General features: G+C 47.1%; 1 protein-coding gene across 15 annotated transcripts in view; it reads right to left on the bottom strand.

Annotated features, from left to right (window-relative positions):
* Positions 1-815: 815 nt before the first annotated feature.
* Positions 816-12,621, bottom strand: part of Kmt2c (lysine methyltransferase 2C) — a 266,290-nt gene continuing 254,484 nt past the window's right edge. For 13 of the 15 annotated variants that reach the window (XM_076831496.2, XM_076831540.2, XM_076831521.2 and 10 more), the window contains 7 exons: positions 11,321-11,457; positions 9,845-9,987; positions 9,412-9,580; positions 5,036-5,152; positions 4,572-4,645; positions 4,193-4,301; positions 816-2,748 (listed from right to left, as the gene is read on the bottom strand). In XM_076831496.2, the coding sequence (XP_076687611.2) occupies positions 2,656-2,748; positions 4,193-4,301; positions 4,572-4,645; positions 5,036-5,152; positions 9,412-9,580; positions 9,845-9,987; positions 11,321-11,457 (842 nt within the window). In that variant the 3' untranslated portion in view covers positions 816-2,655. The remainder of the gene's footprint in view (positions 2,749-4,192; positions 4,302-4,571; positions 4,646-5,035; positions 5,153-9,411; positions 9,581-9,844; positions 9,988-11,320; positions 11,458-12,621) is intronic. The other 2 variants (XM_076831532.2, XM_076831621.2) reach the window with 1 other exon arrangement.

The following is a 12,621-nucleotide window of genomic DNA, read 5'->3' as shown; positions in this document are numbered from 1 at the left end:
GACTGGGGTTGTGGCTCAGCAGTAGAGTGCTCGCCTCGCACGTACAAGGCCCTGGGTTCAATCCTCAGCAACACATAAAAATAGATCTTGGGTATTTTCAATTTTTAGCAGCCCTTTAAATCAAATGCATTAAATAGGCTGATGATAGAAACAAAGGCCCCGTCGCGCAGGCTAAGCCTGGAAAGCCATTAGGAGAAAAAATTCCAGCCAGGCGCGGCAGTGCTGATAACGTGGGAGGCTGAGGCAGGAGCAGTCCAAGAAAATGGTGCCAGTTTGGGCAGCACAGATGCTTAAAAAAAAAAAAAAAAAAAAAAAGAAAACTAAATCTACCAATTAAACAAAACCAAGCTTTCACCAAGGAGATGAGCCACCAAGAATTTTTAAGTTTTTTAAACCAGGGATTGAACCCAGGGGCTACCAAACACTGAGCCACATCCCCAGCGCTTTGTATTGTTTTGAGACAGGGTCTCACTAAATTAGTTAGGGCCTCAGTAAGTTGCCAAGGCTGGCTTTGAACTTGCAGTCCTCCTGCCTCAGCCTCGAGAGCTGGAATCAGAGGAGTGCCCCACCTCACTCCTCCATTTACCTGGACTGCAAACCCAGGAGGCACCAGCACCATCGGCCTCCGTTGCATGAGGGGCACACCAGCTACGACAGTGGGCTGGAGGGTCAAGTCACTGGTGGAGGAGGAGAAGTGAGGTGATGGCATCAAGGCTAGAGACTGGCGGACAAGTCAGAGGTCCACCGATTCCAACAGCCATCAGCAGAAGAGCCTCATCCCAGAATGAGGGATGAGCAGAGAACACAGGCTGCTGTTATAGATGTAAAATATTTTATTTGTAAATGGTGATCTTCTAAATCTGTGTCCACAAGTTCCAAAACCCATAACACTCTGTATACTTCAAAAAATTCAATTTTTGCCAACATCAGATACTATTATACATAACAGAAAACAACAAAAACCCGGTAGGACAAATACTGGTAGGATGTCAGAATTTTGTACAATAGAAGAAAAATATTCAAGAAACAAATTTCATACAGCTATTTATCAAGAGAAAAATATATACAATTGATTTATTCTGTAAGATAAAAATACATCATGCCATATACATGACAGGTGAGGCCCGCAGCACTGGCGCGCACAGCTCAGCCCACGCGACTGTGCACAGACGTCATCCTCCACGCTGTGAAGTGTCAGTACCAGAACCCAAGGTACACAGCAAGAAGCTACCTGGGTCAAAATGCTGATTAAGGTTCTACAAGCAAACACAAAACAGTGTGTGTTTTTATTAAAGAAATGTAAACAGTTCATACAAACACATTTTAAAATTACATCTTCGAAAAACCCTATTGCCGGAGTCCTGCAGATGCGAGCATGATCATCTCTCTCTCTCTCTTTTTTTTTTTTTCAATTTTTTGTGTTAAATAGAAAGCTAAAGTTAGGTTAAGTTCCTGCTACATGATTCTATTATGTGTACATGATTCTCTGTGATCTGAAACAAACTTCTAATCAAAACTACTTTTGCTGAAGAAAAAGTCCAGCCTCCATTTGGATGTATTTGTGAGCAGTTATTCACAGTTATCACAAATCGTAAGCACAAAAAACCTGACTGAAGAAGTAGGGATGCAACAATATAATGTGAAAAAAAGTTAAAATTACCAAAATCGCTATAAAAGTTGTAGTCGTAGCATACACTCTGTTCAGTCAGAAGTTAGGTGTATAAAACAAGTACTAATAGACCGCAGTTTCAAAAAAAGCCCAAACACTCCAGGTTGAAATTTTGGTTGTTATGTAATTATAATGGCATATTTAATAAGACAAAATTATATTGTGACATCCCTATGACATTTTATAAGCACCGAGCTGCTGCAGAGCCTGGTAGCATTTGGTCAATAACTATTTTTATACTGTATTTTTTTTCTCAAAATATTTACATGTTTGTACAAAGTGACAGGGTCCGTTAGTCTGCAGGGAACAGCAGCAGCTTGGCTTTCTTCTAACTTTTATTTAAAAATAGCTTCATTCACTTATTCAATAATAAATACAAAAAGTTTCTCTTATTTTACAGAAATCAAAAACTACAATAAACTGACTCATGGAATCAAGTATTTAAATGTATTTAGTGCAAGTTATTATCCCTTAGCTCTATCCCTAAGGAAGTCATCTCAGTACATTCCTGTTCAGTGGTGTCCACTTCACTCGACCAGAGGCCTGCCGCAGGGGGCGTGGCCAGCACTCTGGACGCCCTGGCTGGTGATTGCAGTCTTACATTCATAGGAGGCCCCTGCCCTGGGGCAGGGTGGCCATCGGCTCTTTGCCCCAGTAAGTTTCTCCTTAGTGAGATTAAGGAAACACAACAAAAACAAAACAAAACAAAACAAAACCCACCCACAGGGAAACAAAGAGGAAGGAAAAGAAAGGAAAAAGAAAAACAAGCAAAAGTGCTGGACCATCTGTGCCTCTGTTCAACCCTCACCCTTCCTCCTGCACCTCCTTAACCTCAAGGACCGAGGAAACCAGAATCCCAGAAGCTATTTTTCAAAAGTCATAAAAAACAGAAAACAAAAATATCTTTCTGTCTGCAAAATTCCAATGGTGTGTTGAGTCGCCTCTTCCTAGGGACAAGCCGCCCGCTGAGATGGCAAGGAATGCATTCAGTTCATCCACTTCCGGCAGTTTACCGCTCCACAGTGACACGGGATCTTGTGCTGGTCGTCTTCAAAGTCAAACTTGTAGTCATAGCAGAGCTGCCCAGAGCAAAGACACAGCGTCAGCCAAAACCCAGGCGAGGAAGCGAGGCTCTGCCTCCCTCACGGGCACCGCCAACCAGCCGCCCAACAGGCACGCGCTCCAGGAGGACCTGATCAGCTGAGGCTCCCCGGCCCTCCAGGTGGGGACCTTGAAGAGAAGAAACTAAAGGTGCTGTCCTTTAGGGCTCGCCAAATATTACCACCATCTCAGACCCAGCAGCTGGCAAGGTGGTGGGAGGTGGTGGGAGATGGCGGGACAAGCCGCACCCTCAGCCTCCAGCTGTCCCCTCTACCTCTACCCCTGGGTAATCCCACAGCCAAATCAAAGGGGCCAGTGACTTCCTGGGTCTCTTTCAACTCCAACATCCTAGAACGTTATTTGCAAGACTTACTACATAGAAAGGAAGTGTTTCCTGAGCAGCTGCTCTTAGTAAACACACTGCTGCCTTCTATTAGGTTTCTATAGAAGCTTCATAAGGAAATTATTTTCACTACTTTACAGAACATAATAGATAGAGGATTAGAGAGGCTAAAGGACTTACTCAAGACTCAACAGAAGGGCAGCTGGGCCAGGCTCTACCTGCTGGTGCTCTATGTCCTGTCCCCTTCCCTCAGGTCACTCTGAGATGTCAAAGGGTCTTGGGTCTAGTCACTCCCTTATTCTTGATTAGAAAAGTGGATTCCAAAAGCATGACCAGACACACAGGTGGGATCCCAACTGTGTTGAGAAAGGCTGGGTCCACCACAGCCCCTCGGGCTCCTCGCTTCCCAAGAAACATAGCTCTCGACCCAGGGCACCGAGAGCAAGATGCTGATCACATGTGACAGAGTGGAGAAATCAAAATGAGGCAGTCAACTCACAACAATCTTAAAAGGTGAAACCCTAGGCCAAGTGATCTTATGAGACCAAGGGGACTCAAGTCTAGTGTAGCATTCAGCATTTTGAAGACAAAAACCACAAAATACCTAAAATTATTGGAAAATCTGTTGATGTGAAAAATCTGCAAGCTTATATTGACTATGAGTGTGAAGATGAGCTATCTGGAGCACATGGCTCCCCAGATTTGCACCTATGGCCTCCTAACACCAGCGCCCATACCATCGCGTGCCCAGAGACAAAGAGCACCAAGTCTGTGTTCTGCACACAGTGGTCAGTGACATCCATCTCCAGAGAGGATCTGCAGAGGGTCAGAGGGCAGGAAGGACCCCGAGACACATGAAGGTGCGCCATGAGACACCTGAGGGTGCCGATGTGTGGAAGGGAAGGGCAGGGAGCAGGAGGCTGCTATGTGGTGGGAGGGGGCGCTGGCTGTGGGTGACCCGCGGGGGCAAGGTCACCTCCCCAGGACTTTCCTCCCAATCAGGAGACATCCGAGCAGGCGCTGTGGGCAGGAGGGAGGGCTCCCACCAGGCACAGACAGCGGCACACCCCTGCCCTCACCTCTTCTCCTTTCTGGATTCGCCGATTGGAGCTGATGATGATTTTGTGTCCTCTCTCAAAAGTCACCACTTCGGCCACACAATTAGGCGCACATGAATGGTTGATGTATCTGCAAGCCACCATGTCAGAAACTTTTGATTGTAACACAACTGGAGGAACTCTTTACAACTTCCATTCACAGGGCAAACTTTTAAATTATTATATTTCTATTAACCCATTAACAAGACAAATTTCTAAATAAAAATGCTTCTTAAGAAAACTCAGTAGCCCATGTCTGTAATCTGTGCTGGCCGCAATGTGAGCTCTTCCCTGCTTTGGCTGCCTCCCCTCTGCACCAAGCCCCTGCAGAACCCTGTTCCCTGGGTCCTTTTCGCCTCACCTTGCAGGCCCTCCAGTGAGTGTTGCGTCAATCACGTGGTCACTGTCCATGCGGAACATGTACACACCGCGGTTCTACAGAGAAAGCAGGTGGCTCAGTGCACAACCCAAACTCTTCCACCCAGACCCTCAGCAGCAGGCCCAGCTGCCCCATCGAATGCACCCTGACCGCACTCCCTAGGGCCACTGGCCCAACTGAGGCAGGTGCATCTGCATGGGACCAACAGCAAGCATGGAGCCATGGGTCCAACGCAGCCAGGCCCAATAATCTACAGCTACACCTTCACAAAACCACCACTGATAAACAAAACCGAAGGCACGAGACCAAGAACAATGCAGACACAGTGTTGGTTCGAGACCAAACACAGCACACGGATGTGGCCCGGCCTGTCAGGTGTTTGGAAGGCACAGGGACAGAGATGAGGGATTGTGTTCAGTCTATGCATCACAAGGTCCAGAGCCTACCTGGGACTCATACAGCTTCTCTTTCCTGTTGGCCACTTCATTTCGAATGATAGTCCCGATGTACTCGATGACCATGGTGTGCTTCTCTATGTCCCGGGCAGCATACAGGCCGAGGCCCTGGGAGAAAGCACGAGCACACACCACACTCTGGTTAACAGACACCACGGTGCTATCCTGGATCTATCAAAAGCCACACTTGAGGTTTTCACCTTGACCCAAGCGATCTTTTTCACTGAATATCTTAGTCTCTGAAAAGCTTGCCACCTCGAGCTGTGCCATTGCTACTTGGTTCCTATGTCTTTATACTAAATTCTTAAGAGCACAGCTGTGTTGTTGAGAATGTGTCCCAAAGTCCACATTGGGAAACTTGCTGCCTGTGCAATAGGGTTGACAGGTGGGGCTTCGGGGGCTCGGGCCAGGGGGGCTGTGCTCCTGTGCATGGTTGGTGCTGATATTTTGAAAATGGGCTAGTCATCCTGGGAGTGACTGGTCCTGACAGGTGGACTAGGTCTACTTCCCTGCTCCACTTGCTGTTTGGCCTTCTACCCAGGAACATATGGCAAGAAGGCCCTCACCAAGTGCATCTGACCCCTTAATCTTGGCCTTCCCACACTCCAAAATGGTGAGCCAAGTCAAGTTCTGTGATCTGGGAGCTGCTACCGTATGGTATCCTGTCATGGCAGCACACAGCAGACCAAGGCCATCTGTAAAGGAACACTGCAGACTGTGTACACACCACCCAGCAGGCCCTGTCCTCACAGAGCACCGGGTGAGCTCCACCCACCAAGGCAGGAACAGCTTCTGGTGGGTATGTTCTCCTGAGACTTGTTTCAAGAAGGACTTGACATGACAATCAATTTAGTAAAACAGAAACAGATAACTATGAGGAATTATTACTATGAACGGGTTTTAGGTTTGGCTGAACTTCCTAGAAGGCAAAGAGAAGAAGCAAAAACATGACTCTGCTGTAATTATCAGGAAAGTTGAAAACAAACGAAACTCATAATATGCATATTTTTTTTTTAGTTTTCGGTGGACACAACATCTTTGTTTGTATGTGGTGCTGAGGATTGAACCCGGGCCGCACGCGTGCCAGGCGAGCGCGCTACCGCTTGAGCCACATCCCCAGCCCACAAACGAAACTCTTAAGGAAGGCATTATCTTTGCTCTAATAAAAAATTCTGGGCAAGAATGTACTGCAACCTGAACAAGCTGAACCGCAGCAGCCCATCTCTCCTGGGGCAGCTTAGGATGTCTGTGAGAGCCCTGAAATCATGTACTACATGCAGTACTGTGAAGTCTTTATCATGCTGGGTGTAGTGACCCACACCTGTGATCCCAGTGGCTCAGAGGTTGAGGCAGGAGGATCACAAGTTCAAAGCCTCAGCAACTCAGCAAGGCCCTAACCAACTCTGTAAGACCCTGTTTCAAAATAAAATATATAAAGGGCTGGGGATGGGGCTCAGTGGTTATCCACCTCTGGGTTCAATCCCCAGCACAGAAATCAACAAATAAATAAAATCAAGTTTGTTTCACTACAAATTGTAGAAAAACAACATACTGAAAAAATATGTCAAAATCTCATCAATGTCTGCATTTCCTAAACCTGATTTGGGTCTCTGCCTTCAGTTCTGAGCAGAAGGCAGCAACGGAGAACCCTGGGGAGCCCAGCAGTTCAGAACAGACAGGAAGACGAGGGAAACAGCATCCAGACCCATCTCTGCCTATGACAACTTCCTGTGCAGTGATTACAGGAGTGTGAAAACTCAGCTGGACGTGAATGAGCCACAACTGGTCGCCCAAGGGGAGTAAGTAAAGCTGTCTCCTATCACAAGAGGAAAGTACCTGAGAGTGCATATGAAGAATATGGACCTGACCAAGGCTAGAAGCCACAGAAACTTAACTATTTAATCCTTCATAAGAAAAAGAGAGACCATATTTCGTCATAGACAAAGAATGTTTCACAGGAGAACTAACAGTTGTTAGAAACTGAAAAGTGGTCAAAAGACGTGAACACTTGATTCCCCAAGGTGAATCCAAGCAGAGACAAGAAAGGCACCCATTTGTCAATGGGTGGGAACTTCAACTAAGGTCACAAAGGTCACAATGCCACTCCACACTGAAAGAGTGGCAAAAGCACGAGGAATTGGTAACACCTACCAAAAATGGGACAACAAGAAGAACAGTCTCCTACACCACAGGGAGGGATGTGCAGCACTGCCTGCTCAGAACCCAGCACCATCGGTCGTGAGGAAAAGCAAGCACAGCCGAACACACGCCTTACTGTGGGGCTCAGACTCCATGCAGGGGGCTACACCCGGGAGACTGGTTTCAGGATGGGATGGCACACTCCCTAGGGAGTGGCTGAGGGCAGCTCACCACAGCATGGTGCCATCTGGGGCCTGGGGTCAGTGAGAGGGAGTGGTAAAGGAGAGGCTAGTGACTCCATGTTCACCTGAGTGCACACACGTGCATGTATTTCCATGGCAGGTGATGAAATCACAGGAGCCTGCTGTCAGTGCCACGAGGCCTGGGAGGGAGAGGAAGAGAGGCAGACCAATGGAAGGAGGAGGAAACTACGAGAGCTCAGAGAGCTCAAGAACGCTTCAGGCAGATGGCGACCCGTGGAGCACACAGCAAAGACACCACTGAAACCCTCCTCCAGCATGAGGGCATGGTCCCGAGACATCCAGAGCGTGAATAAAGCCCCACTACAAGGGGCAGGGACAGGCTCACTCCTGTAGAGTCTGGGGGGCTCAGCAGTAAGAAGAAGGTTCATCCACGACCTACACACAGGGGTGGAAGTGTCAGGAGGACCTGGGCTCTTAGCTGACACACGAGGAAGAGCAGCAGAAAAAGGCAGAGCAAGTCTCAGGGCAGAGAGCTGGGGAACAGCTGGGGAGGAGACAGCCCCTCCTCTGGGTCACTGGACTGTCAGTCCCAACAAGCTCCTCCACAAGTCTAGGGGCCATGCTTTGAGATCTGAGACCTCAGGGGTGTGGTGTTGGTCTACAGAGATAAAGCAGAAGAGGGACTTGCAAAACAGTGTGCAGCAAGCGTTTCTCAGATTGAGGCCACAGTCCTCCAGGGTGGAAAGGCTCATCAAGTGAGAAAAGTAGTCCATCAAGAAAGGCCTCAGTCTGGGCACACTTCCGTGAAATATCCAAATATCAAGAAGAAAGAGAGGACCTGGAACCTTGCAGTGAGGAGGAAAAAAGATGCCCCCCCATAAAGAACCTGAGAGCGTCCACACAGATCAGCGCTCCCGTTCACGTTCTCAATGAAGCCCATGGACTCCCTGGAGCCATGACAGGGTGGCCATGAAGGGGCTGGGCCCGACACGGGATGGGGGAGGTGGTGAAGAGAGGTAGCGGGAGGGCAGCTGGACACCGATGCCAGTGGAGGTGGCGGTGCCACCCAGCAGCACTAGGGCGCACAGCACTGTCAGGAAGGCCAAGCCTGGCAAGAGGAGCTCTGCAGCTGCCCCTGGGACACAGAGGAGAGATGCTGGACATTGACTGCAACACTAAGGTCTTCAGGGAGGAGCCGAAGGAGGATTCTGACTGCTCAGCCTAAATGGCCTTACCTAAAGACATCTCACGACCTAGACACGTGTGGCGACTTCATAGAAAGAAGGCATACAAAAAATAAGGAGACTTCCAAAATTGGAGCACCTTTTAAAAACATTTTCATTTTTCATAAGATGCTTAAAACAGCCCAACTGAGCCATGTGGGTGGCTGTCATTACGCCTGTAATTCAGTGGTTCAGGAGGCTGAGGCAGGATGATCACGAATTCAAAGCCAGCCTCAGCAACTTAGTGAGACCATGTCTTGAAATAAAAATAAATTAAAAAGGGCTGGGGGCGGGGCTGGGTTGTGGCTCAGTGGTGGCGTGCTCGCCTAGTTGTGTGAGGCCCTGGGTTCGATTCTTAGCACCATGTAAAAATCAGTAAACAAAATAAAGGTATATATTGAAAAAGGGGGGGGGGGCTGGGAATATGCATAGGTGGTTAAGACCCCTGGGTTCAATCTCTGGTACATATAAAAAGAAAAAAGGAAAAAAAAAAAAAAAAAAAAATACAGCCCTACTGAGCTCTCCAAAATATCTAGTGTGTGCAAAAATATAGCAATATTTTTTTCCCAAGAGTTCCAAAGGGCATGCATTGAGATGCAAAGTTATGACAAAACTGAATAGGACTTCAAAATATGATTCTGGGGATGCAGCTGTGGCTCAGTGGTAGAATGCTTACTAGAGCAAGCCTGAGGCCCTAGCGAACCAGATTCTGTCGTCCCTGCAGCCAGGTCAAAGAGCTTTCCACATCCTATTATGTCTCCTATTGCCAGACACCACCTGTGACTCTGAACACAGTCCTCACCTGGATCCGAGACCGGGCCAGATACACATTGGATTTCCACTCGGTCTTCATTCTCCGGTACTGCGATGACTTGGAGTGGACAAACTGCTTACTGTAAGGCGCATTCAGCTCCCCAGTAACCGTGCTCTGAAAGGACTTTGAGGTGCTGGTACTGTTCAGGGTGTGCGGCCTGCAGATGATGGCGTACCAACAGGAAACAAAAGAAAAACTGAAGACGCCTCTGAATGATGCCCAAAGCCAGACTGATTCAAAGTCTTACTAACAGAAACACACGGAAAGCTGCCTAGCAGAGACACACGGCGTCCTCTGAGGTAGTCAGGCACATACACAGCCAGAGACAGCAGGGTTTGTAAGCAGCAGACAAATAAAGCACAAAAACCGCTAATACGCCTAGAAACCCTGGGCTGTACTATGTGAAGTTAAAACAAAATACCTTAACACAAACCTCTTGACATGGGCACTCATTTTAGGTTCAGAACGGGCACAACCTGTGGGGTTAACGGCAAGGGGGAGTTCCATAAGTGGATTCCGGCCATAGCGGAAGGTGTAGTTTTCACAAGCCTCAACCCCAGGTAGCTGAAAAGAAGCAAAATACACAAAAAGATAACCATGTGACTGGGACCACAAAAACCACTCAAACATTTTTCCGGGTAACAAAATGGTCTTTTGACCTATTAAACATAATCAGCCTGCACTCAGATCTATTTGAGCATGAGCTTGTCGGCTCAGTTTCAAAGCAGAACTCAGCAAACCCTGACAAGTGCTCTCTGAAGAGAAAGGTCAAACCCACAGAACCCCATACAACCAAGCACACATGTGCGTGCCGCAGGTTCCAAGACCAACAACCAAAACATAGGGAATTAAGGACTAACAACTTAGTTCTTCCATCTGAATTTTAAAACTAAGAGCTGCTAAGATTTTTTTTACATGATTTGCTTTCTTGATCATATATTTCTTCTTTAAAACATGACTATATGACACGGTATCATCCGCAATGTCCTAGGAGTGTAGTGGCAACTAACTAAAGGTGTATTCATTAAGGGTCTTTTCTAGAACGTATTTCTTGTGAAACATTTTTCTCTGTAGTCATAGAAGACAGACATCATAGGCAGGGGTATTCCAAAGAGGCAATCAGGCCTGCAACTAAGGTAACACACCAGTGAATTTTTATTCTTGAAAACAATGCCTTAGCTGGGTGTGGTGGTGCACACCTATAACCCCAGCAGCTCAGGAGGCTGAGGTAGAAAGATTTAAGTTCAAAGCCAGTCTCAGCAACTTAGCAATGCCCTGAGCAACTTAGGAAGGTCCTGTCTCAAAATAAAAAAGGCTGGGATGTAGTCCAGTGGTTAAGCACCCCCGTGTTTAATCCCTGATACCCCCCAAAATATACAATGCCTTATCAACATGTGATTTTCCAGAAGTATTATGTACCCATGGTTTCAGACAGCGTCACTGCCAAACTCACTTGTTATCTTTTGAACAGAGTCAGAGGAGCCTTCTACCAAGCGCTGCTACAGCCTGCTGCCCTCTGGAGACTGACCCCAGGAAGAGGCCAGGAGAGTGGCCACAAATATGCAGAGCCAGGAAAAGGGAACCCCAAAATTCTCAAGTGCAGAACCTCAGAAGGCCAGGGAAGAGGGTCTCCCCATCCACGTAGATAGCGAAGACATGACAGCTGGCGTCCTCCACCCTGGCTAGCCTCTGGGCTGGAAGAGACCCTGAGGACTGACCAGAGCTTCTTTGAGGAAAGGGAAATACTGCACTGAGGTCTTCCCTTTGTCATTAGTGCCTGTTTTCCTCCAGATACAGGGGTCAACCCACAGGCAAAATCCTGCTCTGAAAAGCACAAATCCTGCCATGGTGTGGTCGGAAGGCAGCTCCTGTTCTGGACCGTGAGTCAGGTACTCACTGATTCTGCTATCCGTGCCACTGCAGAGACAGTCAGGCCAAACAGGTCTTCTCCTTTCAAGTAGGCAGGGAAGAGCTGGAGCATCTCAGACGCCTTCCTCACACTGGCCACAGGCTCCAAGACCTTATCCCAGACACCTGCATGCAGACAGGAAGGCGATTTCTATGACGGTCCCACTCTTAGCTAAGCAGGGAGAAAAGCAAGGGAAGCACAAACCCAGAGAATGAAGCCCAGCCCCTCACACACAGCGATCTAACAGACCTGTCTACTAAGTGACAGCAATTTAAAGACTTTATGAAATTGGGGAGAAAATAACCTTACATTATGGATAAAGAGTAAAAGTAAAACGTTTACTTTAAGATAACTGAGATTCATGCAACTAGCTAATCCACTTTCTTGGGATTAAACAACATACTAGTTTCAAAATGATTAGTCCAATACATTATATTTGTAGATATGTTCCTTTCCCCTCAAATCTAAATTAAAATGTGAAATTGACAATTTTCTTAGGAATACCTTTAGAGCATTTCATACATTTTTAATAAAATGGTCAATTTTTAAAATGCAGCTGTCCAGTGCTTTCTGCATCAATACAAATGACTTATCAGACTTACCCTGGAGTCAAAATTAAGTGTCTAGTTCCCAGCTCTGAACTTGTATGATATCTGATGCTTCTGTGATGTTGAGAAAACATGCACAGTTCACATCATATATGGTTGCTGCCTTCTAGAAACTGACACTAAGAAGGTCCCCAATGGGACACAGCTGTACACACCTGCAATCCCAGCAACTTAGGAGGCCAAGGCAGGAGGATTGCAAGTTCAAGGTCAGCCTAAGCAACTTAATGAGACCCTGTCTCAAAATAAAAAATAAAAAGGACTGGGGATGTGGCTCAGTGAGCACCAGGACTTTAAAAATCCCCAGTACTTAAAAGAAAGAAGGAAGAGGACCCCTACCCCCAAGGTAAATGGCAGGCAACCTTTACCTACAGATTATTCTCAGATTTATTTCACCAACTTTTATGCTCAAATACATGTTGACTACAAAAGTGCTTAGAAAACTGTATAGCAAATAGCAAGGTATAATACAAGGAGGCCAAGATCCGCATCTGTAAATGAAAACTACTCATCTGCTGTTACATGAACTGAACGTGAGGATACAAAATAGGGCAGGGGATGGGGCCCAGTGGTTGAGTGCCTGAGTTCAATCCCTGGTATCCCACCCCACCCCACAAAAAATGTTGATGTAAAAAGCCTTCATCAGCTTAACATGGAGCCCTGGGTCTGCAGAGCATGTAGGTG

This window comes from Callospermophilus lateralis, chromosome 1, assembly GCF_048772815.1.
Source record: "Callospermophilus lateralis isolate mCalLat2 chromosome 1, mCalLat2.hap1, whole genome shotgun sequence".
Classification (NCBI taxonomy): Eukaryota; Metazoa; Chordata; class Mammalia; order Rodentia; family Sciuridae; genus Callospermophilus; species Callospermophilus lateralis.
Note: the sequence above shows the minus strand (reverse complement) of the source record. Positions and strands in the feature narration are given on the sequence as shown.